Source organism: Euprymna scolopes, chromosome 13 (genome assembly GCF_053919585.1).
Source record: "Euprymna scolopes isolate OS-2025 chromosome 13, ASM5391958v1, whole genome shotgun sequence".
NCBI lineage: Eukaryota > Metazoa > Mollusca > Cephalopoda > Sepiida > Sepiolidae > Euprymna > Euprymna scolopes.
The window spans coordinates 40,910,055-40,937,679 of NC_136494.1; the positions used below are offsets into that span (position 1 = coordinate 40,910,055).

At 32.0% G+C, this 27,625-nt stretch overlaps 1 protein-coding gene across 1 annotated transcript in view; it reads right to left on the reverse strand.

Annotated features, from left to right (window-relative positions):
- Window positions 1-1,287: 1,287 nt before the first annotated feature.
- LOC145291984 (xaa-Pro aminopeptidase 1-like) overlaps window positions 1,288-27,625 on the reverse strand; it is a 140,668-nt gene continuing 114,330 nt past the window's right edge. The window contains exons 17-22 of the mRNA XM_080137941.1: window positions 26,548-26,617; window positions 22,054-22,158; window positions 17,144-17,215; window positions 11,865-11,941; window positions 4,577-4,675; window positions 1,288-2,786 (exon numbers count right to left, since the gene is read on the reverse strand). Of these exons, the coding sequence (XP_079994067.1) occupies window positions 2,604-2,786; window positions 4,577-4,675; window positions 11,865-11,941; window positions 17,144-17,215; window positions 22,054-22,158; window positions 26,548-26,617 (606 nt within the window). The 3' untranslated portion in view covers window positions 1,288-2,603. The remainder of the gene's footprint in view (window positions 2,787-4,576; window positions 4,676-11,864; window positions 11,942-17,143; window positions 17,216-22,053; window positions 22,159-26,547; window positions 26,618-27,625) is intronic.

A 27,625-nucleotide genomic window follows, 5' to 3' on the forward strand; every position in this document is an offset into this window, starting at 1 on the left:
AAATAATAAATGTAATAATAAAATGTAAAAAAATATTACTCAAATAATAAATGTAGTAATAAAATGTAAAAAATATTACTCAAATAATAAATGTAATAATAAAATGTAAAAAATATTACTCAAATAATAAATGTAGTAATAAAATGTAAAAAATATTACTCAAATAATAAATGTAATAATAAAATGTAAAAAATATTACTCAAATAATAAATGTAATAATAAAATGTAAAAAATATTACTCAAATAATAAATGTAGTAATAAAATGTAAAAAATATTACTTAAATAATAAATGTAATAATAAAATGTAAAAAATATTACTCAAATAATAAATGTAGTAATAAAATGTAAAAAATATTACTTAAATAATAAATGTAATAATAAAATGTAAAAAAAAATATTACTCAAATAATAAATGTAATAATAAAATGTAAAAAAATATTACACTCAAATAATAAAATGTAAACATGTGGCAGGATTAATAATAAAAAATAAGGTAAAATGCACAGCATTTTTTACTGGTGCATATGGATGGTAGACGTTGCAGTGATAGATGCTTGGGAAAGGGAGTAGGGGGTGAGGCACAGAATCTGACCACCCAAGAGATATTTTTGTTTGAAAAAATAAGTATCTCATTGAATGGCAAAGACACACAGGGATTGACCTTTATGAGAAAAGCACTGTCCAGAGTTATCCTCCATGGATCGAGACCATCTAAATATTATCTCTCGTTGATGTCTTAGGTGGTCAATCGATAGGCAATTGAATAATGGCTACTGACAAAAAAAAAAAAAAAAAATCAGTAGGTGGTAGAAAAAGATTTGAGAGAGTCAGGATTCCGGAGGAGTGGGAGTTGGAGCTGAATGCTTGCAGCAAGCTTTTTTTTTTTTTTTTTTCTCTTTTTTTTTTTTTTTTTTAGAATTGTCCAGTTGTTGGGCCAGTGTGCCACTCCGGGCATGCTAGAGCCCTTGGAACTCTTGAGTGAAGGACTGTGTCACTGGAACATGTGTATTTAGGTTTCCTCGGACAAATCCATCATTCTACAAATCTACTACTGAACTTTAAGAATGCAAGTACCACTTGTAATCTACCCGCCCCCTCCCGAATAACTTTTATTATTTGTTTATGAATTGTGGTGTGGTTTTTGTTTTGTAGGAAGAATTTATTTGTTGCAGAGACTGACTAGATTAGACGACAACTTTGGACCAGCACAACAAGTGATAGTGAATGCACAAACGTATGTTCATTACAACGCAAATTTTAAAAATACAAACAACAAAAAGGAATAGTTCTTGTAAAATAGTTCTTTTATTTTCTTTTATTTTTAGTGAAAAAAAATTACAGAAATAAAGAAAACAAAAAAGTAAAAAAAAAAAATAGTAGACACATTTATTGATAATGAATTCTGAATATTTCCAATAATAAAATTATTAAAGAAATTAATTTGATTTCTAAAATAAAATAAAATGATCGTCTGCTGAACATATACATGTCCCACGCTCAAAATTTCTTTGACTCACTTTCAAAACAAAAGAAGAAATTTTATTACCGATTAAGCCTTAACTTATTTTTTAATTAATGATTAAGCACCAAGATTATAAAAGAAAACTTATAAAGAAATTACTTATTCAATTTTTACCAAGGGATTCAGGTTTCTATGTAAGTTTAACATAGTTTCTGCTATTTGATTTTTAAGCAGGTCTGTAGTAAAATAATTCCATTTAAAACAATATTTCAGAATTTTAGTGCAAGGGATCTTATTACCTTAAACTTATACTAACTATAAATTAAAAGAAATTGATTTGAAAATTTGAAAAAAAGAGTAATCATGCAGTATTGATAACATCTGAAGAATCGAAAACAAAACATACAGCAAATAACTTTTACCAAACACATTAAAAGTTACTTTTCTATCGACCTGTATACTTTTAATGTTCTAAATGTGTTTCAATTTTTTTTTTTTTTCAAAATTAGATTTCTCTCATAAATGTTACTCATGAACCAACCCACAGTGATAAAGTAAAGCAAATTTTTTTTTTATTACTTTTCAGACAAAAAAAGCTATGAGTTGTGGTGGACAGGCGATGCCATTTTTCCCCTCCATTTTTTTAAAGTCAATTTTATGATTCCAGGATAATAAATCTTACAATCAGTTTCCACACTTGAAAATTATACAGGTTGATATAAAATTAAATTTGGATGGAAGTTATTAGTTGTAATTTTTTTTCAATTTCTTGGCTGTTATCTATACTGCATAATCCCCCCCCAAGAGGCACAGAATTTACATAGCAAATTGAAACCCAGATTAATTTTTTTTTTTAAATTGGTTTAAAATGTTTATAATATAAAAATGTGGTGCTTAAAAAATTAAATTACAAGTGTCAGATGGAGTTGTATATACATCTCAGTTTTTTTTTTTTTCTTACCAATTCTTTTTGTTTCCTTTCTATTTACGTTTTATTTTTTTTACCTCTCGAAAAAATGAGATTGAAATGATTGGTGAATGACTTTCGATTTGATGCACATCAAGTGTGTCTGCACATTAAAATGCTGACCGTCTATGCGTGACTTCTGAATGAGGTGCAAGAAGGAGAAAGGTTTTCAATTATAACAAAATGAAGTAAAATATTGACATAAAGATGAATAAAATAGATGAGGTTTTCGCAGCTGCATTGATGTGCATGGTTCGGTTGCGCAACCAGGAGATTGCATCATACTTTCCAAGCCGCACCAGTTCGGGGCCAATGATATCAGAGCAAAGACGGTTATAATAATTCAAATATTTAATCTGTAAAAAGAAAAAAAGGACATTTAATAAAAAAAAAATGTCTTGACTGTTGTAGAAAATGTATCTTTCACTTGTTATTTAAGATTCAAATGACATTGCATTAATCTTCTATTCAACAATTTAAAAATAATTTTGATATTACAAGAGATTTCTTTAACCAATCAGAATTCAAAGAATTCCTGTGACTGCCGGTTACATAAGAAACACACAGACAAGTTCAAATGAAAGAAGATCATTCAAAGAACCAGTCATATCTTCTCACGAGATGTGATATGATACGAGTTCTTTTACAGATATTAAGAAAAGATTGAAAAAATGGCATTTGTTTTATTTTAAAAGGAGATTTTGTGGTTAATATGTGATGATTGAATCGAGATGTGATTCAAACGAATGACAAAAAAAAAAACGATTGGCTTGAATAGCCACTCTCTTTCTCCGCTTTGTTGGGATACACTCTCCTCTTCACTTCCACAAATTAAAGTTTTTACAGGAAAGAGTTCACTTAATATTATCAGCTAATGAAAATCGTTTTAAACACAAAATCTATCAAGGTAATGCGAATTTAGAAACCCTATAAAAACGAGGGAATAATCAGATCAAACCTAGCGCACCACAGAGAACCCAATAACGTATGCTCAACACCCCTCTACATGCTTTACAATTACCTTTCGTATCTGATATTCGCTAAAAATTTACATACAAAAAACAAACAAACACAATTTGTATAAAATTTCCCAAACGAAAATTTCTGACTAAAACTAATTAATATAAATATAATATAACTATAATATAAATGTTTTGCCATTTAATTATATTTTCCTTCATTTTTCATTTGAAGTTAGCACTTGCTAGCTGGTGACCCTATTATTCCTCAATGTTTCAGTCATTTCCATTGTAATGTACATCACGTTCGTTTCTTTCTTTCTTCACTGTAACATATAACGTTTATAAACAATCCATATTAAATATAGATATGGTTCTTAGCAATATCCAAAAACACTATTGTCGTTTTCAAAGGCACTATCAACCACACCACAGATAAAATCCACTTTTATATTTTCTTTTAATAAAAAGAAAAGAAGTACACGATCATTACTCAATCAGAAATTGATGAGAATTTATTTTTACTTGTTTGAATTACAATTTTCATGTTTTTAAGTTTTTATTTAAATTGAAGAAGTTTAAATTGAAGAAGTTTAAATTGAAGAAGAGAAATTCAAGTATATTTTATTTACTTTTATTTGCTTAGTTTTGGTTTAAATAAAAGAATGTGTAGTTTCTGTTTATTTTTCATGCTACGTGAATTCCACACAAATTCACCTGAACAATTTGAAGGGGTTTCTTCTTATAAAGTATTTTTATATGATAGACGTGGTCTGTCTGCAAGTCTGTCACGCTTTCAGTTTGAAATAATATCTATAAAAATTCAATCATGCATCTTTAGTAAAAGCTCTGTCCGTCCATCTCTCATACTTAAATTTGAAATATCATTTTCCTTACGGATTGAATGGACGCATCTTAAGAATTGAAAATTTCATGAGCAAAATTTCTTCCTAGACTAACTGTACGTCAGCTGACTATAATATTGTCCTTTTCAAATCTAATGTAAATAAGTTCTTGTTGAGCCATCTTCTCATATAATTAAACCCTACCCAAGTTCCACCATTACTGATCATCACAATGTTGTCTCACCATCTACCCAGCACTCATTCACCTTTATATCTTAGTGGATAAGAGATGGCTCCTAAGTAAAAAAAAAATCACCTGTCGTTTTCATGTTTAATACTTACATGATCACTGCTCAACAGGGAGTAGTTTATCAAATTCGGCTCAAATGGAACCAGAGTTACTGGCTTTAAACCCAGGAATCTCATGTTCTTGTAGTTATACTGAAACGAAAATTACAGATGTCAAATTATAGAGATCCACTGAGATATTGCAAATAACAAGTAATGAATTGAAAAATGATAAGAACTTAACAAATTCATAGTTTCAAAAAAGAAAGAAGCAATATAAATGGAAACAAAATTTCAAAAACCTAACACGATTTTGAATAACCTATTGCTACTATGTTTCAAAATTTTTGAGATGAAGATAATTTGTATTCTTTCCATCATTTCAGACTACTGTTCTCATCTCAAGTGTTTTTCTCACTTCTCGGATATAACTGTCTCGGATATAACCTCAGCCTTCTTCAGATTTCTGAGTTTAATAGAAAGATTTCTGAGTTCGACAAGATACATCTGAAGAAGGTTGGAGGTTATATTGGCCGAAACATTGTGGGAATTACACTCAAGATTTTAACAGAAACCCAAATGATCTTAATAATACAAACTATTGTTATTAGTTGAATCCGTATAAATTCTGTAATTTTAGTATTATTGAAAATAATAGTCACTCACATTGCATATATCTCTGCAAGCCAATACTTCACTCCCAAATTGTATTTTTAGTGAACAGTCTTTGTTTTTTTCCCTTTTGTCAGTAGCCATTACTTTAATGTTTATATAAGTTGAAAAATCAGTGTAATAGTTCTGCTCAAAATTATATCATATTGATCAAGAAATGTTTTTCGCCAATTTAGCATTAAAAGGTCTTTAAAATGCATATTTGAAACAGGAAAAACATATTTAGAACAGGTATTTAAAAAATGTACTTAGAACAGGTCTTTGAAACACTTTTTTGGAACAGGTCTTTGAAACACATATTCAGAACAGGTCTTTGAAACACATATTCAGAACAGGTCTTTGAAACACATATTCAGAACAGGTCTTTGAAACACATATTCAGAACAGGTCTTTGAAACACTTTTTTGGAACAGGTCTTTGAGTCACATACTTAGAACAGGTCTTTGAAACACTTTTTTGGAACAGGTCTTTGAAACACATATTCAGAACAGGTCTTTGAAACACATATTCAGAACAGGTCTTTGAAACACATATTCAGAACAGGTCTTTGAAACACATATTCAGAACAGGTCTTTGAAACACATATTCAGAACAGGTCTTTGAAACACATATTCAGAACAGGTCTTTGAAACACATATTCAGAACAGGTCTTTGAAACACATATTCAGAACAGGTCTTTGAAACACATATTCAGAACAGGTCTTTGAAACACATATTCAGAACAGGTCTTTGAAACACATATTCAGAACAGGTCTTTGAAACACATATTCAGAACAGGTCTTTGAAACACTTTTTTGGAACAGGTCTTTGAAACACATATTCAGAACAGGTCTTTGAAACACATATTCAGAACAGGTCTTTGAAACACATATTCAGAACAGGTCTTTGAAACACATATTCAGAACAGGTCTTTGAAACACATATTCAGAACAGGTCTTTGAAACACATATTCAGAACAGGTCTTTGAAACACATATTCAGAACAGGTCTTTGAAACACATATTCAGAACAGGTCTTTGAAACACTTTTTTGGAACAGGTCTTTGAAACACATATTCAGAACAGGTCTTTGAAACACATATTCAGAACAGGTCTTTGAAACACATATTCAGAACAGGTCTTTGAAACACATATTCAGAACAGGTCTTTGAAACACATATTCAGAACAGGTCTTTGAAACACATATTCAGAACAGGTCTTTGAAACACATATTCAGAACAGGTCTTTGAAACACATATTCAGAACAGGTCTTTGAAACACATATTCAGAACAGGTCTTTGAAACACTTTTTTGGAACAGGTCTTTGAAACACATATTCAGAACAGGTCTTTGAAACACTTTTTTGGAACAGGTCTTTGAAACACATATTCAGAACAGGTCTTTGAAACACATATTCAGAACAGGTCTTTGAAACACATATTCAGAACAGGTCTTTGAAACACATATTCAGAACAGGTCTTTGAAACACATATTCAGAACAGGTCTTTGAAACACATATTCAGAACAGGTCTTTGAAACACTTTTTTGGAACAGGTCTTTGAGTCACATACTTAGAACAGGTCTTTGAAACACTTTTTCAGAACAGGTCTTTGAAACACATATTCAGAACAGGTCTTTGAAACACATATTCAGAACAGGTCTTTGAAACACATATTCAGAACAGGTCTTTGAAACACTTTTTTGGAACAGGTCTTTGAGTCACATACTTAGAACAGGTCTTTGAAACACTTTTTTGGAACAGGTCTTTGAAACACATATTCAGAACAGGTCTTTGAAACACATATTCAGAACAGGTCTTTGAAACACATATTCAGAACAGGTCTTTGAAACACATATTCAGAACAGGTCTTTGAAACACTTTTTTGGAACAGGTCTTTGAGTCACATACTTAGAACAGGTCTTTGAAACACTTTTTTGGAACAGGTCTTTGAAACACATATTCAGAACAGGTCTTTGAAACACATATTCAGAACAGGTCTTTGAAACACATATTCAGAACAGGTCTTTGAAACACATATTCAGAACAGGTCTTTGAAACACTTTTTTGGAACAGGTCTTTGAGTCACATACTTAGAACAGGTCTTTGAAACACTTTTTTGGAACAGGTCTTTGAAACACATATTCAGAACAGGTCTTTGAAACACATATTCAGAACAGGTCTTTGAAACACATATTCAGAACAGGTCTTTGAAACACATATTCAGAACAGGTCTTTGAAACACTTTTTTGGAACAGGTCTTTGAGTCACATACTTAGAACAGGTCTTTGAAACACTTTTTTGGAACAGGTCTTTGAAACACATATTCAGAACAGGTCTTTGAAACACATATTCAGAACAGGTCTTTGAAACACATATTCAGAACAGGTCTTTGAAACACATATTCAGAACAGGTCTTTGAAACACATATTCAGAACAGGTCTTTGAAACACATATTCAGAACAGGTCTTTGAAACACATATTCAGAACAGGTCTTTGAAACACATATTCAGAACAGGTCTTTGAAACACATATTCAGAACAGGTCTTTGAAACACATATTCAGAACAGGTCTTTGAAACACTTTTTTGGAACAGGTCTTTGAAACACATATTCAGAACAGGTCTTTGAAACACATATTCAGAACAGGTCTTTGAAACACATATTCAGAACAGGTCTTTGAAACACATATTCAGAACAGGTCTTTGAAACACATATTCAGAACAGGTCTTTGAAACACATATTCAGAACAGGTCTTTGAAACACATATTCAGAACAGGTCTTTGAAACACATATTCAGAACAGGTCTTTGAAACACTTTTTTGGAACAGGTCTTTGAAACACATATTCAGAACAGGTCTTTGAAACACATATTCAGAACAGGTCTTTGAAACACATATTCAGAACAGGTCTTTGAAACACATATTCAGAACAGGTCTTTGAAACACATATTCAGAACAGGTCTTTGAAACACATATTCAGAACAGGTCTTTGAAACACATATTCAGAACAGGTCTTTGAAACACATATTCAGAACAGGTCTTTGAAACACTTTTTTGGAACAGGTCTTTGAAACACATATTCAGAACAGGTCTTTGAAACACTTTTTTGGAACAGGTCTTTGAAACACATATTCAGAACAGGTCTTTGAAACACATATTCAGAACAGGTCTTTGAAACACATATTCAGAACAGGTCTTTGAAACACATATTCAGAACAGGTCTTTGAAACACATATTCAGAACAGGTCTTTGAAACACATATTCAGAACAGGTCTTTGAAACACTTTTTTGGAACAGGTCTTTGAGTCACATACTTAGAACAGGTCTTTGAAACACTTTTTTGGAACAGGTCTTTGAAACACATATTCAGAACAGGTCTTTGAAACACATATTCAGAACAGGTCTTTGAAACACATATTCAGAACAGGTCTTTGAAACACATATTCAGAACAGGTCTTTGAAACACATATTCAGAACAGGTCTTTGAAACACTTTTTTGGAACAGGTCTTTGAGTCACATACTTAGAACAGGTCTTTGAAACACTTTTTTGGAACAGGTCTTTGAAACACATATTCAGAACAGGTCTTTGAAACACATATTCAGAACAGGTCTTTGAAACACATATTCAGAACAGGTCTTTGAAACACATATTCAGAACAGGTCTTTGAAACACTTTTTTGGAACAGGTCTTTGAGTCACATACTTAGAACAGGTCTTTGAAACACTTTTTTGGAACAGGTCTTTGAAACACATATTCAGAACAGGTCTTTGAAACACATATTCAGAACAGGTCTTTGAAACACATATTCAGAACAGGTCTTTGAAACACATATTCAGAACAGGTCTTTGAAACACTTTTTTGGAACAGGTCTTTGAGTCACATACTTAGAACAGGTCTTTGAAACACTTTTTTGGAACAGGTCTTTGAAACACATATTCAGAACAGGTCTTTGAAACACATATTCAGAACAGGTCTTTGAAACACTTTTTTGGAACAGGTCTTTGAAACACTTTTTGGAACAGGTCTTTGAAACACATACTTAGAACAGGTCTTTGAAACACTTTTTGGAACAGGTCTTTGAAACACATATTCAGAACAGGTCTTTGAAACACATATTCAGAACAGGTCTTTGAAACACTTTTTTGGAACAGGTCTTTGAGTCACATACTTAGAACAGGTCTTTGAAACACTTTTTTGGAACAGGTCTTTGAAACACATATTCAGAACAGGTCTTTGAAACACATATTCAGAACAGGTCTTTGAAACACATATTCAGAACAGGTCTTTGAAACACATATTCAGAACAGGTCTTTGAAACACATATTCAGAACAGGTCTTTGAAACACTTTTTTGGAACAGGTCTTTGAGTCACATACTTAGAACAGGTCTTTGAAACACTTTTTTGGAACAGGTCTTTGAAACACATATTCAGAACAGGTCTTTGAAACACATATTCAGAACAGGTCTTTGAAACACATATTCAGAACAGGTCTTTGAAACACATATTCAGAACAGGTCTTTGAAACACTTTTTTGGAACAGGTCTTTGAGTCACATACTTAGAACAGGTCTTTGAAACACTTTTTTGGAACAGGTCTTTGAAACACATATTCAGAACAGGTCTTTGAAACACATATTCAGAACAGGTCTTTGAAACACTTTTTTGGAACAGGTCTTTGAAACACTTTTTGGAACAGGTCTTTGAAACACATACTTAGAACAGGTCTTTGAAACACTTTTTGGAACAGGTCTTTGAAACACATATTTAGAACAGGTCTTTGAAACACATATTCAGAATAGGTCTTTGAAACACTTTTTTGGAACAGATCTTTGAAACGCGTATTTACAACAGGTCTTAAAAATATGTTATACTCCCTGCTGTGGCATAATCATATTGATCCATCAGTTCTCATTAGATCATCAAAATTAAGCAAAAGTTCAGCACCAGACGGATGACCAGTTCAAAATACCAGGTACTGTATGTTGTCGTTATCATTCATTCATTTCATAGGAATCAGATGTATGAATCATATGAATCACTTGGCATTCATTTCCCCGAAATCTTTCTAGTTAGAATTTTTTATAGAAAGACATCAGGTACTTACAGAAGGGATCATGTGAAAGCTGTCAAGACCATTAAGGTAAAGTGTTTCTTCCATCATCACCGCATGCTGTATGTGGATGGGTGGCAAAAAAGAAAAATGCAAAAAACCAATGTTGTCATCTCTGCTGACTGGAATATACATGAGAATTTAATTCCCTAGAAGCTTCCTCTTTCAGAGAAACTTATCTGGACCTGTTCAGGGAGAATGTCATGCAAGATATTCTTGCTGTTAAAAATGATAGTATACTTTTCTCATTGACTTAATAATTAAAGTCACTTGACAAAAGCAGTTGTCATCTTGTTTACAAATGATACTAATACTTCAGGTAGTGCTGCTGATGATAACATTCACTTGACTATATACCAAATTACTTGTCTCCACCTTAATATTTCATTGATTCTCTGATTTTCTTTAATCAGCAGCAGTCTCATCTAAATATAAGACACAAAATTGGGAGACAATGTAACTATGACAATTGTGATTAAAGGGTGTTGGAGCTTCTGAAATATCGACATCTGGTAAGGTTTCCTATCCGTAGCAAAAACAAAACGATAAGAACATTTTTTTAAATCAGTTTGGCTTTACATTTGATGCGCATTAAAACTGGCATAAAAGATTGCTATTGCACCAGACAGCTCACCGCTATACCAGTTCTGATACAGCACCAACTTGTTGAACCTGTGAGCTTCCTAACTAACAATTCTTATTGTCAACTTATCTACAAATCACTCATCTTGAAACTATATTTAGGAAGTTAAAAAAAAAAAATAAATAAGTTGATCAGCAGAACAAATTTATAGGCAATAAGGTTAATAGAAAGAAAATGGGTTTACCAAAGCACACATTTGAAAATAAGATCGTTAATCAAGGTATGACCATAACTGAAACAAAGGACAAGACATCGAGGACAACATATTTAGAATTATTTCACACAGTTTTAGGAGTGTGAGTGAATTCACAACAGTTTACAGGCAGTCTTGAGTTGGAGATAGCAGAAAACAGTTGACAGTTTTGGACAGTTAACAGCAGGTTGTGGATTGGACCAGATCTGGAGAGTTTAGAAGACCAAGATTAACAGATGAATTGATCAACAGACTGATGACAAATAACTAAGATGTGGTCATTAGCACATAGAGGGTCGTTTCTCACGATGGTGTTATACATGCACCCAACTGATATCTATGGAATGTGTTGCAGTTTGTGTTTTCTGTGTTTTGGGTTGTTTTATTTTTTTTATATTTGTAAACCACTGTATGCTCATGACAGTTTGGTGTGTGAGAGATGATGACACGACCAGAACAAGAAGAAAAAACAAAAGCAGAAGGCAACCATGGCACACACAGCAGCATCGGGATCAGCAATTGTTGTCAAGAAGAAGCATATAGTTTCACATGTGCTTATATAAACTTATTATAAAGTTGATCAATAGACATTGTTGAAGTTCAAGTCCATTTGTTTACGTTGCCACCACAATGTTGTTATAACAGCACATCAGTTTATTCAGTTGATGATAAACAGATAAAATGATCAAGTCAAAATTACTCACATTATTAAAGCAAAGACGAGTCTTAATATGGTGAATACATACCTTCATTCTTGTTTCATGGACCATGAGTACCGTCTCCAAGCGGATGCCAAATTTTCCATCTTCATAAAATCCTGGTTCTGAGAAGAAAATATTTTATAATGAAAAAGAAAAATATTATTTCAGCAAATTTATTTAAACAAATTCCTCATATGCAATACTCCCATGAAATAAGTACAGTGAAATGAAATTATTGTAATCAAATTCATAAATAACAAGAATCATCATCCCAGAACAGGTAAAATGAATACTCCAAGCAGAATAGTTTTGCACCACTTTTGTGTCGGCTTAAAATCCAGATATAATGATATTAAACCTTATGTGTAGAATCCTTATTTCAATTTTGATCAAAATCTTTTACATAGTTTGGATTCGAGAAAACATCTGGACTTTAAGGCCTAAACTGTTAAGAGGTTTTACAAAGAAACTGAAATTCAGGGAATTTTGCTTAATTGATGGATGATGGATCAAATTCAACACGAAATCTGAAATATTTGAAATTTTAAATGGGTTGTTGTTTCCATATTATGACCCTTCTAAAAACTCTTTGCCAAATTTTAAAGAAACTGAAAATTGGAGAATACTTATTGACATATAATAGCTATTGTTAAGATTTTGCTAAAATCAGAGTTATCTGATTTTTTTTTACATCATTGGCATAAAACTAAATGAAACTAAATATAGTCCACGTTACACACTATTGCATCTAGCAACTGTATCCTTAAATTCAGTATTAATTAATTTGTTTAGAAATGAATCCTGAACACAGAGAAATATATGAACATAGTAAACTTTATATGCACATATGAGAAATATATACACATACTAAACTTTATATGCACATATGAGAAATATACACACATACTAAACTTTATATGCACATATGAGAAATATATACACATACTAAACTTTATATGCATATATGAGAAATATATAAACATACTAAACTTTATATGCACATATGAGAAATATATAAACATACTAAACTTTATATGCATATATGAGAAATATATAAACATACTAAACTTTATATACACATATGAGAAATATATAAACATACTAAACTTTATATGCATATATGAGAAATATATAAACATACTAAACTTTATATACACATATGAGAAATATATAAACATACTAAACTTTATATGCATATATGAGAAATATATAAACATACTAAACTTTATATGCACATATGAAAAATATATAAACATACTAAACTTTATATACACATATGAGAAATATATAAACATACTAAACTTTATATACACATATGAGAAATATATAAACATACTAAACTTTATATACACATATGAAAAATATATAAACATACTAAACTTTATATACACATATGAGAAATATATAAACATACTAAACTTTATATACACATATGAGAAATATATACACATACTAAACTTTATATACACATATGAGAAATATATAAACATACTAAACTTTATATGCATATATGAGAAATATATAAACATACTAAACTTTATATGCACATATGAGAAATATATAAACATACTAAACTTTATATGCATATATGAGAAATATATAAACATACTAAACTTTATATGCACATATGAAAAATATATAAACATACTAAACTTTATATACACATATGAGAAATATATAAACATACTAAACTTTATATACACATATGAGAAATATATACACATACTAAACTTTATATACACATATGAGAAATATATAAACATACTAAACTTTATATACACATATGAGAAATATATACACATACTAAACTTTATATACACATATGAAAAATATATACACATACTAAACTTTATATGCATATATGAGAAATATATAAACATACTAAACTTTATATGCACATATGAGAAATATACAAACATACTAAACTTTTTCTAGAGAGTTGGCAAAATGAAATATTTAAAGGCATTATAAATAAATGAGGCATATCTTAAAGGAATTAGTCTCTGCAAACAAATTACGAGCATTAATTAGATATCCATTAAACATTAAACATTACCCATTAAACATTAAACATTATCCATTAAACACAAGATTAATTGTCCTTCAAGACCACAAAACTCGAGTAACATTGAGCGGCAACTTTGCCTGGTAATGGATGCTCTATACATGTTATGCAAAAATAGAGCTGAGAATGGTCTGAAATCTCTTATCTCAATGAATGCTACAACAATTTCTTCAACATCTGTCACATATCTATTATTGTTGTTGTTCTGCTCTCTTTTTCTTTTCTTTTTCTTCTCTTTGCATTTATGTTGCATACGACAGCTTCATATTCCTCACTTTCTTGCACTATCCACTTCTATCATGACAAAGTCATCGGAAGACTTGTATCAAAGATTCATTGTTTCTGTAATTCATGTTTGCATCCATGTTTGCCAAGTTTTCTTGAGTCTTCCTATTATGAACGTGCACAGACCATCATCCTCTGCTCATTGTACTTGTCCAAAATCATGGCTCCATTCTGACATTCATTGCAATCTCAATCATGCGGTCACAGTCAATTCTGTAACAGAAGGATGCTCCCTCCAAACAAAGCCACAAATCCACCTTAAAATAAAGTAAAAAGGTGTGTTTTTTTTTTTAGATTTGTTTTACTCATTTTCTACATCTACTGAACAACAGGCCTACAAATGAAAATTCTTATCTCATTCATAAATCCACCCAAACACAACTAATTGTTAATCATTTACAGAGTCAACTCCTCTTACCATCTGCATGAATATAGATAGAGAGAGATATTCTAGGACCACTATACCAGAAAAGACCACTTGAGACATAAAATAACTACTATCTAGGGAGTTTTGTATATAGCCAACCATTATATCTTTTAATCTCGTGGGTCATAACGATAGCACAGAACCTTGTATCTGTAGAACTATGACATTTTTTAATTGGACAAATCAAGTTCTAGGTGGTCCACTCCAAATAAGAAATATTTCTCATATCTTGGATAATTTTTCTTTTGTTAATTAAATATTTCTCACTTGTAGCAATTCTGTTATTCACATGCACTACAATCGAAACATTCAACTGCTTACTGCAGGGCTGCACTGAATTGCGTGATCTCAATTATTCCTTACATTCTTTTTTTACTGTTGTTTTTTTTTGTCTAGATGTGAAAGATGTCCAAGCCATTTCATTTTGGTATTCCAGCATTCTTGTTGAGTTTTCTCATATAGCCTGCTGTTGCTAATTTTCTTTGGCCATTGCATATCGAGTATTTTTTTCAAGGAATTTTTTGTGAATCAAAACTATTCATTATTACTTACATTGGTGGTTAGAGTTCACAATCCATTATTTTAGTGGAAAATAATACCCCACATAACGATCAAATAATCCAATCTTAACAGAAGAAGAAATTTAAGTTTATAGAAGACAGAATAATGCAAAGATGTGATGGATAGCCTCAAACTGACGCAACTTAAGATATAATAGTTGAACCAGCTATATAGTTTCATTTTTATTGATTCAATTCATGTGTGTATGTATAGCTATACAGATATACATGTACGTGTTTATTTTTTATATACAATATTTTACATGTAGGATGTTTTTACTAGCATCAGGCAGATAGGTGTCTGTGATGCTATATTTTGGATGTCTTCCTTCGTCAAGCGTATGTCCGACTTTCAAACATGCATGGCAGGTTTTATTATGGATTGAGCAGGTTTGTAGAAATTTGAAATTATTTCAAATGCATAATTTATTAATATCAAACGTGTGTTGTTGCTCAATGATATTTGCCGTTTTTTTATATTAATATTTAGCCTTAATTATCGTTGTGTCTTCTGATAATATCACTTTCAATGTCTACTAGACTTTTGTAGGATATAAAAACTCCCTAAATTATTATTTTTGTCATCGTGCATTACTTTAACATCACTATTTCATAAATTGTACAGTTTGAAAATAAAAATATGTATGTAAACTAGATAGCAAAATAATAAGGTTCTTTACAATTTGCATGCCAAAAGTTCTATGCTTTCCTTGTATATGTTAATAATGGAGATTTAGTATTTGTATGTCAAAAGCCGGAATTATACTATTCTATCACTGCACTATTGTATTGTCTTTTAATACTCAAGTTAGTACATTTCAAACTAATGTACTATCTTTCAATATTCAATTCAGAGAGGTGGGTAGTGTAGTATTTGTTCTGATGTCATGATAATATCCCCCCCCCCCAGGCATCGTCTTTTCTTGGAAGGTAGCACATATGTTCATTCATCTTCATATTATTCTTTCAGGTATTAACTCCTCTTTTTGGAGGAAGGGAGGTAGTTTAAAATTAGTTCAGTCATCATATCTTCTTCCCAAGCATTGCTGAAGGAAGGTAGTATAGTACCTGTTCTGTTGTCACGAGGTCATCCTCCTAGGCATTGCCTTCATTCATTTGGGGATCAGTTTAGCATATATTTATTCTGCATAATACCATCCTGACAGATGAGTAAAAGGGAACATACTTTTTGCTAGTAAATATGGTGTTCCATTCTATAGAAACTTTAAAGATTTAACCAATTATTACTTAGTTAATTGATTTGAAGTTTTGTTTCTGGTTAATGCAAAACTTGTTAAATATGTTGTTCTCAATTGGAAGTAATATTAGTTTTTGTTGACCATCCATAAATGGTCAACAAAAACGTTAAAAGACGTATTTTTGTCATAATGTATTTTGCTGTGTATAATTTTTATATTAATAAAATTATGTTATCACTTTGTGTGTGTGTGTGTGTGTGTGTGTGTGTGTATCTCGCTTTTTCTCTGACTTACTATTATTATTATTATTATTAATATTTTATTTATATATTATTATTATTATTATTATTATTATTATTATTATTTAATATTTATATTATATTTCTCTGAGTTTGTCTGTCTGTCTGTTTGTTTGTTCCACGTTTTCTCGGATACTAATAGGTTGAGATGACTGAAATTTTGTATGGATCTTTGTTATGATAAGGTGCAACGAACTAAGTATTATGGTATTCATTCGATGCAGAGTAAGGGATTAATAGAGATTAATATTTAATGCAAAAGGAGCACAAATTTAATCATATTAAACTAACAATTTGGCATAAAGCATTCATTTTAAGTCAATGGGTCATAACTTTTGTCCGTTTTTGACAGGTTAAAAGGTCTAGTTTTAAAAAATAATTTAGAGCATGTTGAAATGAAGTGAAGTCAACAGTTCACGAAAATGAATTTGTCTTAGCCGATTCCAGATTCTGCATTGTTATCCATTCTACCAGACAAAAGACACTTACCATCAGAGAGAAACATTCCATCCATTAAGGGCACATCGTTTTTCTTATGATAAGGAGAAAAGCTTGAAGGACCTGAAAAAAAAAAAAAATGTTATTATTTTTTATAGAAACAGTAAAAAAAATTAAAAATAAAACGAATAAAATATAAGAAAAAAAAAACTTTAATTTGTCAAAACATTTTTTATTTTTTTATTTTTATTTTTTTACACAGTGATCACCACTTATCAAGGCCCAGAAGCCACTCAGGGATAAGGGTTATTGCAAGTACATTACGTTAGTGTGGAGATTTGATGAAGTGTTTACTTAAGGGGGCGGTTTATTAGGAATTTGTTAACATTGGGCTTGAAGACATCCAAGTTGTAGTCCGGTGGGAAGCAGGCAGATGGAATAGTTCCACAGGCGTGCAGTTCTAAGAAAGAAGCTTTGTTCATGGAATCCGCATTTTGATTTAGGCACAGATATAGAGTGGGGGAAATTTTTCACAGTGGATTCAGCTAGACGGATGTTTTTCGTGAAAGATTGGCGAGGGGGGACCAGAGATTCGAGTTCAGACGAGCACCTGCCATGGAAATAACGATAAAACAAGGATAGGCTCGCAACGTCTCTTCTGTGGGAGAGAGGTTGCAGGGTAGAGAAAAGGGCATCCCCCATTAAGCCACAAAGTCTATTTTGTACTCTGTCAAGGCAGGATAGGCTGTTTTTAGCAGCTCCTGCCCCAGATATGGCAACAGTATTCCATCCTTGGATGTACTTGGCTTTTATATAGATAGAGAATTGCATCAGTAGTGAGATATCTTCTGGAGCGGTAGAAGGATCCCACCATCTTTCCAGCGACCTTGGCAACAGACTTTTCTTCTCCTTTCTTAAATAAAACTATTGCTAAGCCTCTGGAAATTGAGATGAACGTGTAGTATCTGTTCTGATACTAACTAGTCTTTCTAGATTGAGATAATTTTATTTTTGTTCTAATACAAAGTTCTTCTCTTTTATGAGGGAGATGTATTTTGCCCACTTCAAAAACTTATGTTTAATTCACATGATGAGGCAAGTAAATAGGAACAAAACAAATAAAAAGCGAGTAATCTCCCTTGATATTTCTGTCTGTCTCTCATACGTTCTCATTTTATATATATACTAGCAGTCCGTCCGGTGTTGCCTGATCATAAAATATGCTTATGATATTTTAATTTATACAGATTTGCTATTTATTATTATGCTGCCAATTCTCTATTGATTATTATGCTACACGCATAATGATTTCATAATGAGTAATGATTTCAAAAGTTAAAATAATTAATTGTAAAAATATGACTTGGGTGTCATCAACTAAAATCGAAACAAAAAGCATTATTTGTTACCATCTGAGCTAAGTCCATATGCACATAAAAACTTAAAAAATAATGTTGTTAAATGTATAAATGTATATTTGCTCATGGGCAGAAGTAACATGTTTAGTTGACTTATGCCTGCCAATTCCAATTCTTTTCAATTTTGACCCTTTAGTAGTTATTTTTACTGGCTAAAAAAACAAATCAAATTTGTTCCACAGGTCTGAATCCTCTATATATTAAGTTTCAAGTCTGTAGACCAAAATTGATAGAGTAGTATTGTAGAGATCGTTCTGTACACAGACAGATAGATGACTTTTATATATATGAAGTGTTGAAGTTAAAGTTTTCCTTTGAACTGCCGAATTAAATGTTCGTGCAAAAAAAAAAAAGAAAAGTTTTTCTTCAGTTTGCAATTGCAATGTTCTCAGCACATGCAAAAACGAAAATCCTTCTTTTTTTTTTCTGTTTCGACATTCGTATAAAATCCGTCTTTTTTCTTCCCACTGACACGGGAATTAACCGTATGTTCAAACGATTCCGAGTCAACAAAATATTTTCCTCGTCAATGAAAGAAATACCGGCTTTTTATATACCAAAGTTTGATCGCGTCTTAATTTGCATATGTCACATTTTCATTTCTTATCAGTCGAGTCTCGAGTTTGAGTGTCGGTGACTTTTTACCAAATGCACACGCCACCCTTGGACGCTTGTTTCCATGACCGTTGCCACATATATATGTCTTAAGATCATAAAATAAACTTATTAAACAACTTCATTATAAAAATATAGTTTACTTCTCCTTCCCTCATAAAATAGTGACCTTCTTGCCCACCGCTACTATTCTAAAAAAAACGCCGCCTGTCTGATTGGTCTAGGTGATTTTCATTAACCAATCAGCAGACTATTTGTCAGGCTGAATGCAAAAAGTCCTTATTCTTTCTCTTTCTGAATGTGAAGCCGTCAAGTCAACAAGTAAAGTAGTAGTTTGTGGGCAGAATTCGGAAGCTCACAGTATTAATGCTGGAACCCCTCAAGGGTCCATCTTGGGCCCAACTCTCTTCTTGATCTACATCAACGATCTCCCCAAACAAATCCTTACATCATTCGTAGACATTTATGCTGATGACACTACTATCTATAGCAACACATCAAAGGCCAAGTTCTCTCTGATTCTCTCCTCTGATCTTGAGCACGTGGCACAATGGAGAAAAAGGTGGTTGGTTAATTTTAATGCATCTAAAACCTAGTTGCTATCTTTACATCATCAACGCTCTTATCCCCATATGGCATCAATTGGCATGAATGGCTCTCGTTTTGGGGAGGCTCCACGTTTTGACAAGCTTCTGGGCTTGACCTTACTCCTGATCTGAAATAGAACACATACATCAAATCTGTTGCAAAGGTCCTGGGAAAATGGTGGGATCATTCTATCACTTCAGTAGATATCTCACTCCTGATGCAATTCTCTACCTATATAAAAGCCAGGTACGGCCAACGATGAAGTATTGTTGCCACATCTGAGCAGGAGCTGCTAGAAGCAGCTTATCCTGTCTTGACAGAGTTCAAAATAGACTTTGTGGCTTAGTGGGGGATGTCCTTTTCTCTTCCCTGAAATCTCTTTCCTACATAGAGACGTTGCGAGCTTGTCTCTGCTTTATCATTATTTCTATGGCAAATGCTCATCTGATCTCTAATCTATACCCCCTCTTGCTAAACTTCAACAATAAACACTCATCCAGCTGAAACCATGTCAATAATTTTCCTCACTCTTTATCTGTGCCTAACCAAAACGTAGATTCCATGAACAAAGCTTCTTTCTTAGAATTGCACACCTGTGGTACTCTCCTCCGTTTGCCTGTTTTCCAGCTAACTGCAATTTGGTAGTCTTCAAGTCCAACGTAAACAAATTCTTGATGAACCATTCCCTTAAGTAATCCAATTTACCAAACTTCCACTACTAACGGTTGCTATGATATTAACCCATTGACTACTATATGCTCAATAACCCTTATCCTTGAGTGGGCCTTGATAAGTGGTTACTCCTAGGTAAGAAAAAAAAAACAAAAAAAATACCTTTCCTTCTTACTTTAAATTTGACTATCTTACTTTGAACATTCTGAGGGCCGCCTGTTTCTTGAACATAAAAGAACTTTTATAGTTGGACTTCTAAAGCCGCAAACATAATCAGTGAGAATTAAAGCACTCCCTTGCCAAAACATTTTATCATTTGTATGTGGGTTTTTTTTTGTAATTATGCAACTAGCATATTCAATTATTATTTTTTATTTATTATTATTCAAATATTTATTAAAATAAAAAATGCAGTAAAAAAAAAAAAATTTTTTAATCCTACTTAAAAATAATTTAATTTCGTAAAATTCCACCACTCTTTCCTTTGCTAATATTCCAGTGCATAGACATTCCTCCATCCCTGCATTTGTTACTTAGCTAGCACACAATTTTTTTACTTTATGGGCCCATTAATTTAATTTTATGAAAATGCTAGGCAAAGTGATCTAATGACAAAGTTTTCGTCTTTTCCAAATCGTAAATCAACTACCATTTTCGAATCAGATGGTTGGACGAGGTAAACTGATTCACATTCCGAATGCCAAAACGAATCTTAATGGGTATGAATCAATGAATTTATCGAACCACTTTGCTTGACTGATCTTTCTAGAAAATCGATCTTTCCTCACTTAAAGTTGTACTGTTATAACGATTTAATGACAATGATATTGCAAGCTCAGGTAATAGCACGGTACCAAATTGAAGAGTTAATTTGAGACAGTAAATCCCGCACTGAAAGAAAAGGCAGACCATGTATTTAAGACTATTAAATTAATTAATATGACTTTAAGACTGTATTTATTAATATGACATTTAAATCTAAATAATCTGATCCTTGTTGTTTTAAAGATTTGTACATTTTAGTAATTGATATCATTTTATTAAAATACTATAATTATCTTTAATACAAGTCTAAAGTTAAGGAGTTAAAAGAAAAAAATGTTTTCCATTCTCGTTGATTTTAAGTAAGTGAAAATTAAAAAGAAAAATTGTCTTTATAATTAATATTATTATTAATATACATGAAAAGCTAGACTGTGGATGGAAAAATGATCAGAATGACTATTTTTTGGATTGTATGGATTTAGCGTCCCAAATTCAGTTTTCAATTTAGTACTGTACTATATTATAAGAGCATCTGATATCATCGTAAGTGAATTTAACTTTCAAAATCTTATGAAATAAAAGCAAAATTAAAATAATAATTTGGAAAAAAAAAGTATAAGATTTCGTTAGAAATTTGACATGCCTTCCATTGTATTTGTTTTGGATCAATCAAATTGGCTGATTGTATTTGCTGCAAGGTTTGTCTTGGCTTTTGTGTGCATGCTCTTCTTTTTTAAATAAATAAAAAGACTCCCAGACAATGCTGGATAGGTACATCAGGTAATAAATAAAAATACCTTCAGCAAATTTACAATATCATATCATTTTGAAAGAAGTGGAGGGAGATGAACAATCGATATAATTACTACCATTTATTTTACTCGGGACAAAATAATCTCTTACCCTCATGAACACTGAGATAAGCTCCAATTCCATGACCTGTTCCATGTCTGTAATTGAGACCAACATCCCACAAATGTTGACGCGCGAAGGAATCCAACAAAGAACCTGAAAGTTGAAAAATAAAAATAAAAAAGTGTCAGACGATTCAGAAATAAATATTAAAATTTTGAAATCATTATTTAGTACATGACAATAAAATGCTTAAATACCAAGACCAAATCATTTGTATGAACAGAAAAAATATAATATTTTTATAAATAAATATTAATCATTTCTACCTACAGACACTAGTGTTTCATATTTATGGCATCATCAGTGTAGGAAACTGGTCGAAGAATTCCTTCAAACCCAATTGTAAGGTCATCTTTGACTTTGCAGTCCGGTGTTCAACCCCTCAATCACTATGAATTATTATCACAAGAATATATATATATATATATATATATATATATATATATATATATATATATATATATATATAATTATGATTAGTTTTTTTGGAAAAAGAATTCCAGCAGAGTGCTCAATTAAAAGGAAAATCCAAATTTTAAGAGCGTACTTATATTTTGAGACGAATATTGGCTGAAGAGAGCTTGATAAGGATACCTTAAACGGGCCTTATTATCGGGCTTGAAACCGACGGTACCAATGACCTGTCTCAACTAACAACTTTCTGTACACAAAATAAAAATAAAAATAAAAATATATATATATATATAGTGATAATGATGAGTGAGTAGTGGTTAAAGCATAAAACGACGCCGTTTTTATAATTGTTATTTTATTCTATGTGTGTGTGTGTGTGTGTGTGTGTGTGTGTGTGTGTGTGTGTGTGTGTGTGTGTTTTCTATTTTCTATTTTCCGGGGAAGACATAGTCATAGACATAGCAGAGGCTGCAGAGAGTTCTGTAAAGGAGACCAATTATTGGTCCCTTTTGTTAGGATATGATACCTACGATGCCGATGTTGTTCTGGTTTGTAACACACACACACACACACACACACACACACACACACACACACACACACACACACACACACACATATATATATACTTTCAGGAAAATCCGGTATTGCCTGAGATTAAATGAGAACTCCTATGTTCTGTTTGCTCATAACTCCAGATTATCATTATTTATTCTTATATTTTATACATTTATAATATTCAATTTTGGAGTTTGGAGTCCAAGCATGTGATTGAATGAGAGAAAGTATTTATATTAGTTTTGTGTAGGATATTTGGAGAGTTTACAAGAAGAAATTATTCTATATCATTAACGTTTGTTCTAGGACCTTGGCTTAAAAGAGGAGACGATTTGGTTGTTTTCTGAGGGGCGTCTGGTATGATCATTTTACTGGATATTGGATATCAGAAAACAAATCCGAGTCTAAATCTATGGAATTGTACCCTCGGGAAAACCCGCTGAAGATAAATGCAGGGGTCCATTTTTATGCACGACATGGTACTACAGATATCATACAACTGTTGATAAAAGAGTCACTCTTAGTGCTGCATAAGAGTTAGGGCTTCTGTACTACCATATAGAAACAGCAACAAACTGTCAAACCTGTCAATACAAAAGTGGTTCAGACTAGTCATATGAATTAAGTGACATACAAGTATTCCCAAGTTGCTCAGATTTAAAGAAAGAGAGATGGTGAGACGGCGTTCATTGTTTTAGTCAGGAAATAAGGCTAAACACTTGATGTCTTTGACGTGTTCCTGGCTAATAGACAAGAAAGCAGTGTAAGGCGGGTGGTAAGCAGAGCTTATTTCGTCCTTAAGCAATTGTAAGTTTGCAAACCAGATATTTTTGTTTGAGTCTTCATCTCTAAGAAAATTGTTAATCAGAACTAAAAAGGCCTCCTTCCCCCAATGGCTCAGTGCCAAAATATCAGAAATCAGGACACAGGGGTTTTACATCAGAATTTCCATTCATCTAGATGAATGATCTGACATGATCTTCAGATATATCTCACTAACAAATAATTTTCAATAAAATTATCTTCAACCATCTCAAGGCACATCCTGCATTATATCAGAATGCAGGTGCCTTGTTTTATATCAGACGTCAGAGCCATTGGGATTTACATTCCATTCTTCAGAACTTGTGACACTCTATTGATTAACTTGTTAATCGTTTTTAACCATACACTTAAATCAATTTTAACTATACACTTAAATCAACATGCAAACCATCTCTTTCATGTGTTTTTTTGACAGTGACCTTGTAATGGAGTTCAAATTACTAACTCCTTCTCGTTCAAAAACAAAACAAATTTATTGGAGCTGATTGTTATATGAAATAGAGTGTCGAGCTAACAATGAAAATTAAAACAAAGAAACAATGTTGAATTTAAGAGGCAACAATTAACATTTGTAGCTTTGTTATTACAGTGTGTTTTCCAACTAATGAATACAGCATACAGAGAATACAACAACGTGTCTACCAGACAAACCCTTCTTTAATAGAGCTCTGGTGACAATTCAGGAAGCACCAACATCGAGATCCATTATCTTCTGGTCGTCTCTTCCTCTGTGCATGGCAAGCAAGGATGTGTACAGTTCAGAACCACAAATACATGGAGTGAGTATAATAAGGTTGCTTCTGCAAATGTGCAACAGCTATTTCTTTGTGTTTTCTGGGAAAAACCTTCCCTGACTTTGTATGCAGCCTCTGAACTTGCTGCTTTGGGTGTCAGCAGTAAACACCTGCAATATGAATAGCTACGACCAAAGAAGGACTTCATACAGACCAGACAGTCCTAAGACATGATTTTTGTTGGCTCTATCTAAGTCAAATTAACTCCTCCTCCTACAATAAAAACAACAACGACAATGATGACATGTTAGAGTATTCACATGAATTCTCTACTTACCCACTAGTAATGTTGATAAAATGAGAACATCCAATATTCATATTCTTCCAGCGAATTGTTGACGTACCCAAATCATAACCAGATCGCTGTCATTGTGCTTTTAGTTAAATTAAATGAGTAACTAAAGTCTGTTACTTTTACTGATGAATTATCTCCCTTTAATCCGACTGAAATTTACTTTCCTCTCCATGTGAGCAAAATATGACAAAAGATCAGGTTTCATATGGGAAAATGCCCAGCTTACAAGAAAGGCACCCTCAACGAGTTAAAAGAATAGTCTGTACAGTACCATCAGATTTCCTTCACAAGTGATGATGCTTAAGGTGACAGGAATTAAGTCCATTCCATTTTTTGTTTAGATGAACTCTTGGAGCGAGAAAACAGATACTACATTTTGATTCGAATTGAAAAGCGGAGAAGTAAAAAAATAGTTTTTATTGTTAACCATACAAGGATTTATTTACGAAAACCAGACTTTTAAAAACATTACATAACACTCAAGTTTTAATTATACACGACTAAACTATAGCCTTTGCATTTTCTGAACATTTTTTTTATTCATTGTTAATTATCAATAATGCTGCAGCAATCACATCAACAATGGCACACACACACACATTCTCAATGTCATCTTCCAGTCTTTTGTTTTTTTCACTCATACTTTTCTACACTGTTTTTGTCTTTAATGCCACTTTTGGCTTTTCACCACTCTTGTCATATGTAAACTAATATTTACTATTATATAATCATTGTTAATTTAATATTATTAATGGATATAAAAGTCGAAGAATACTCATCACATGATGAGTAAGATTAATTTACTGGACACTTTTGCACCAGTTTTATGTTCCTTTAAAAAGAGTAAAATGAAACTATAATGCTATTAAACCTTATTCATAGAATCCTGATTCTAATTTTGATGAAAATCGATTATATGATTTTGATTCTAGAAACATTTATGTTTCTAGAATCAAAATCATATAATCGATTTTCATCAAAATTAGAATCAGATTTAAAATTAAGGGATCTTAAGAAGAAATTGAAATTCAGGGAATCTCACTTAATTGGTATCTTATGACTATGGATCAAATTCAATGCAAATCTGAAATATTTGAATTTTCACATGCGAGTTTGTGTTTAACTTATGCTCCTAAGGCCATTTAAAATACTCTAAAGAAACTGAAATTCAAAGAATGTTTATTAATTGATATCGTAAAAATTTCGCAAAAATCGGATGTATCTCAATTTTTGACGAAGGGCTTCCTCCCCCTTTTTCCATCAAATTAAATTAAACTAAATGTACCCCACATTACCCATCCTTACACTGAGCATCTGTGTTCCAAAATGTGGTCAGTTAATTTAGGAGTGAATCCTGCACATGCAAATATATAAACATATACACATACCTAACTTTACATAAATAAAGATTTTAGTTTAGTTTAGTTTTGCTTATTGTATTTTATTTTTTAGTTTTATTCAGTTTATTTTGTTTAGAGTGTTTTATTATGCTCCCAAATTAATTTGACAAAATTTACGCCATTTTGATAGATTTTTCACGTTCGATAATTTTGTGTTATTTTTTGTTAATAATAAATCAATAAAAGTGTATAATACCGGTCGTTCCTTCAGGCCATCGTCGTCTGGCTAAATCGATGAAACCCATTAAAACACGAGTGTAACATTCCTGAAAAAAGAAAGGAGAAAAAGATTTTTTTAAATTATCTGTACTTCCATTTCATAAAACCGAATTCAAGTATGTGTAATAAGATAATATCATAAGTTACTGCTTGGAGATTATCTCCCTTATATAAGAACTCTCTAGTTATTTAGGCTTGTACAAATCTGTATCAGCTGAATAAAGTTGTACAAGATCTCTCAGTCTTTTGTATTTTCATTTGTATCTTTACCGGCACACACACACACACACACACACACACACACACACACACACACACACACACACACACACACGCATATATATATGATAAAGAGCATTTTTTACACTGGACCTAGCCAAGTAGTCACCACTATAAGAAGTGTGTAGCAAGTACAACTGAACAATTCAAGATAACTAAACAGATGGCAAAGACAAATATGGAGTTTGTTGGAGAGAAGTGTATTCTAAACGATAATGAAGTTCAAACACGAACATGCAAGAGAGATGCCTGGAAATGTCACCGTGAGAAATTATTGAATACTGAGAAAATCTAAAAATTACAGACGCAGTATCTGGTTCAGCTATAAAAAGTTAGATAGAAATGGTACGAAAAGAAGGATAAGAGTGAAGGATTCTCGGATGTTGTCGCAGAAATGAAAGAAAAGGTTGTTCCAAAAGACTGGGTTCTCAGTAGAACAAGGGTAAACGAGGAGCTCTGAATCACTTCAGTTGTTCATAAGTTTTGTTATGAATTTGAGAACAGGATGGAATGGATGTTGGTGCAATTGCAATAGTTCAAAGAAAGTTATGAGAATTTCTGTCATTATCAACCAGCAGAGCGTTACCAACAAGGGAAGGGTATTTCACATGTTTATGCAATGTAATTATGTATTAAAGTGAAACCTGGCGAGTGAAGGTTGAGGACATGCGTTGCATGGAAATAAATGATATCAGAATAATATGATGGATGTGTAATGTTAGTTGATATTCCTTTGAAGTTACTCGTTCGAAGCCTGTATTTAAGATAATTTCAGA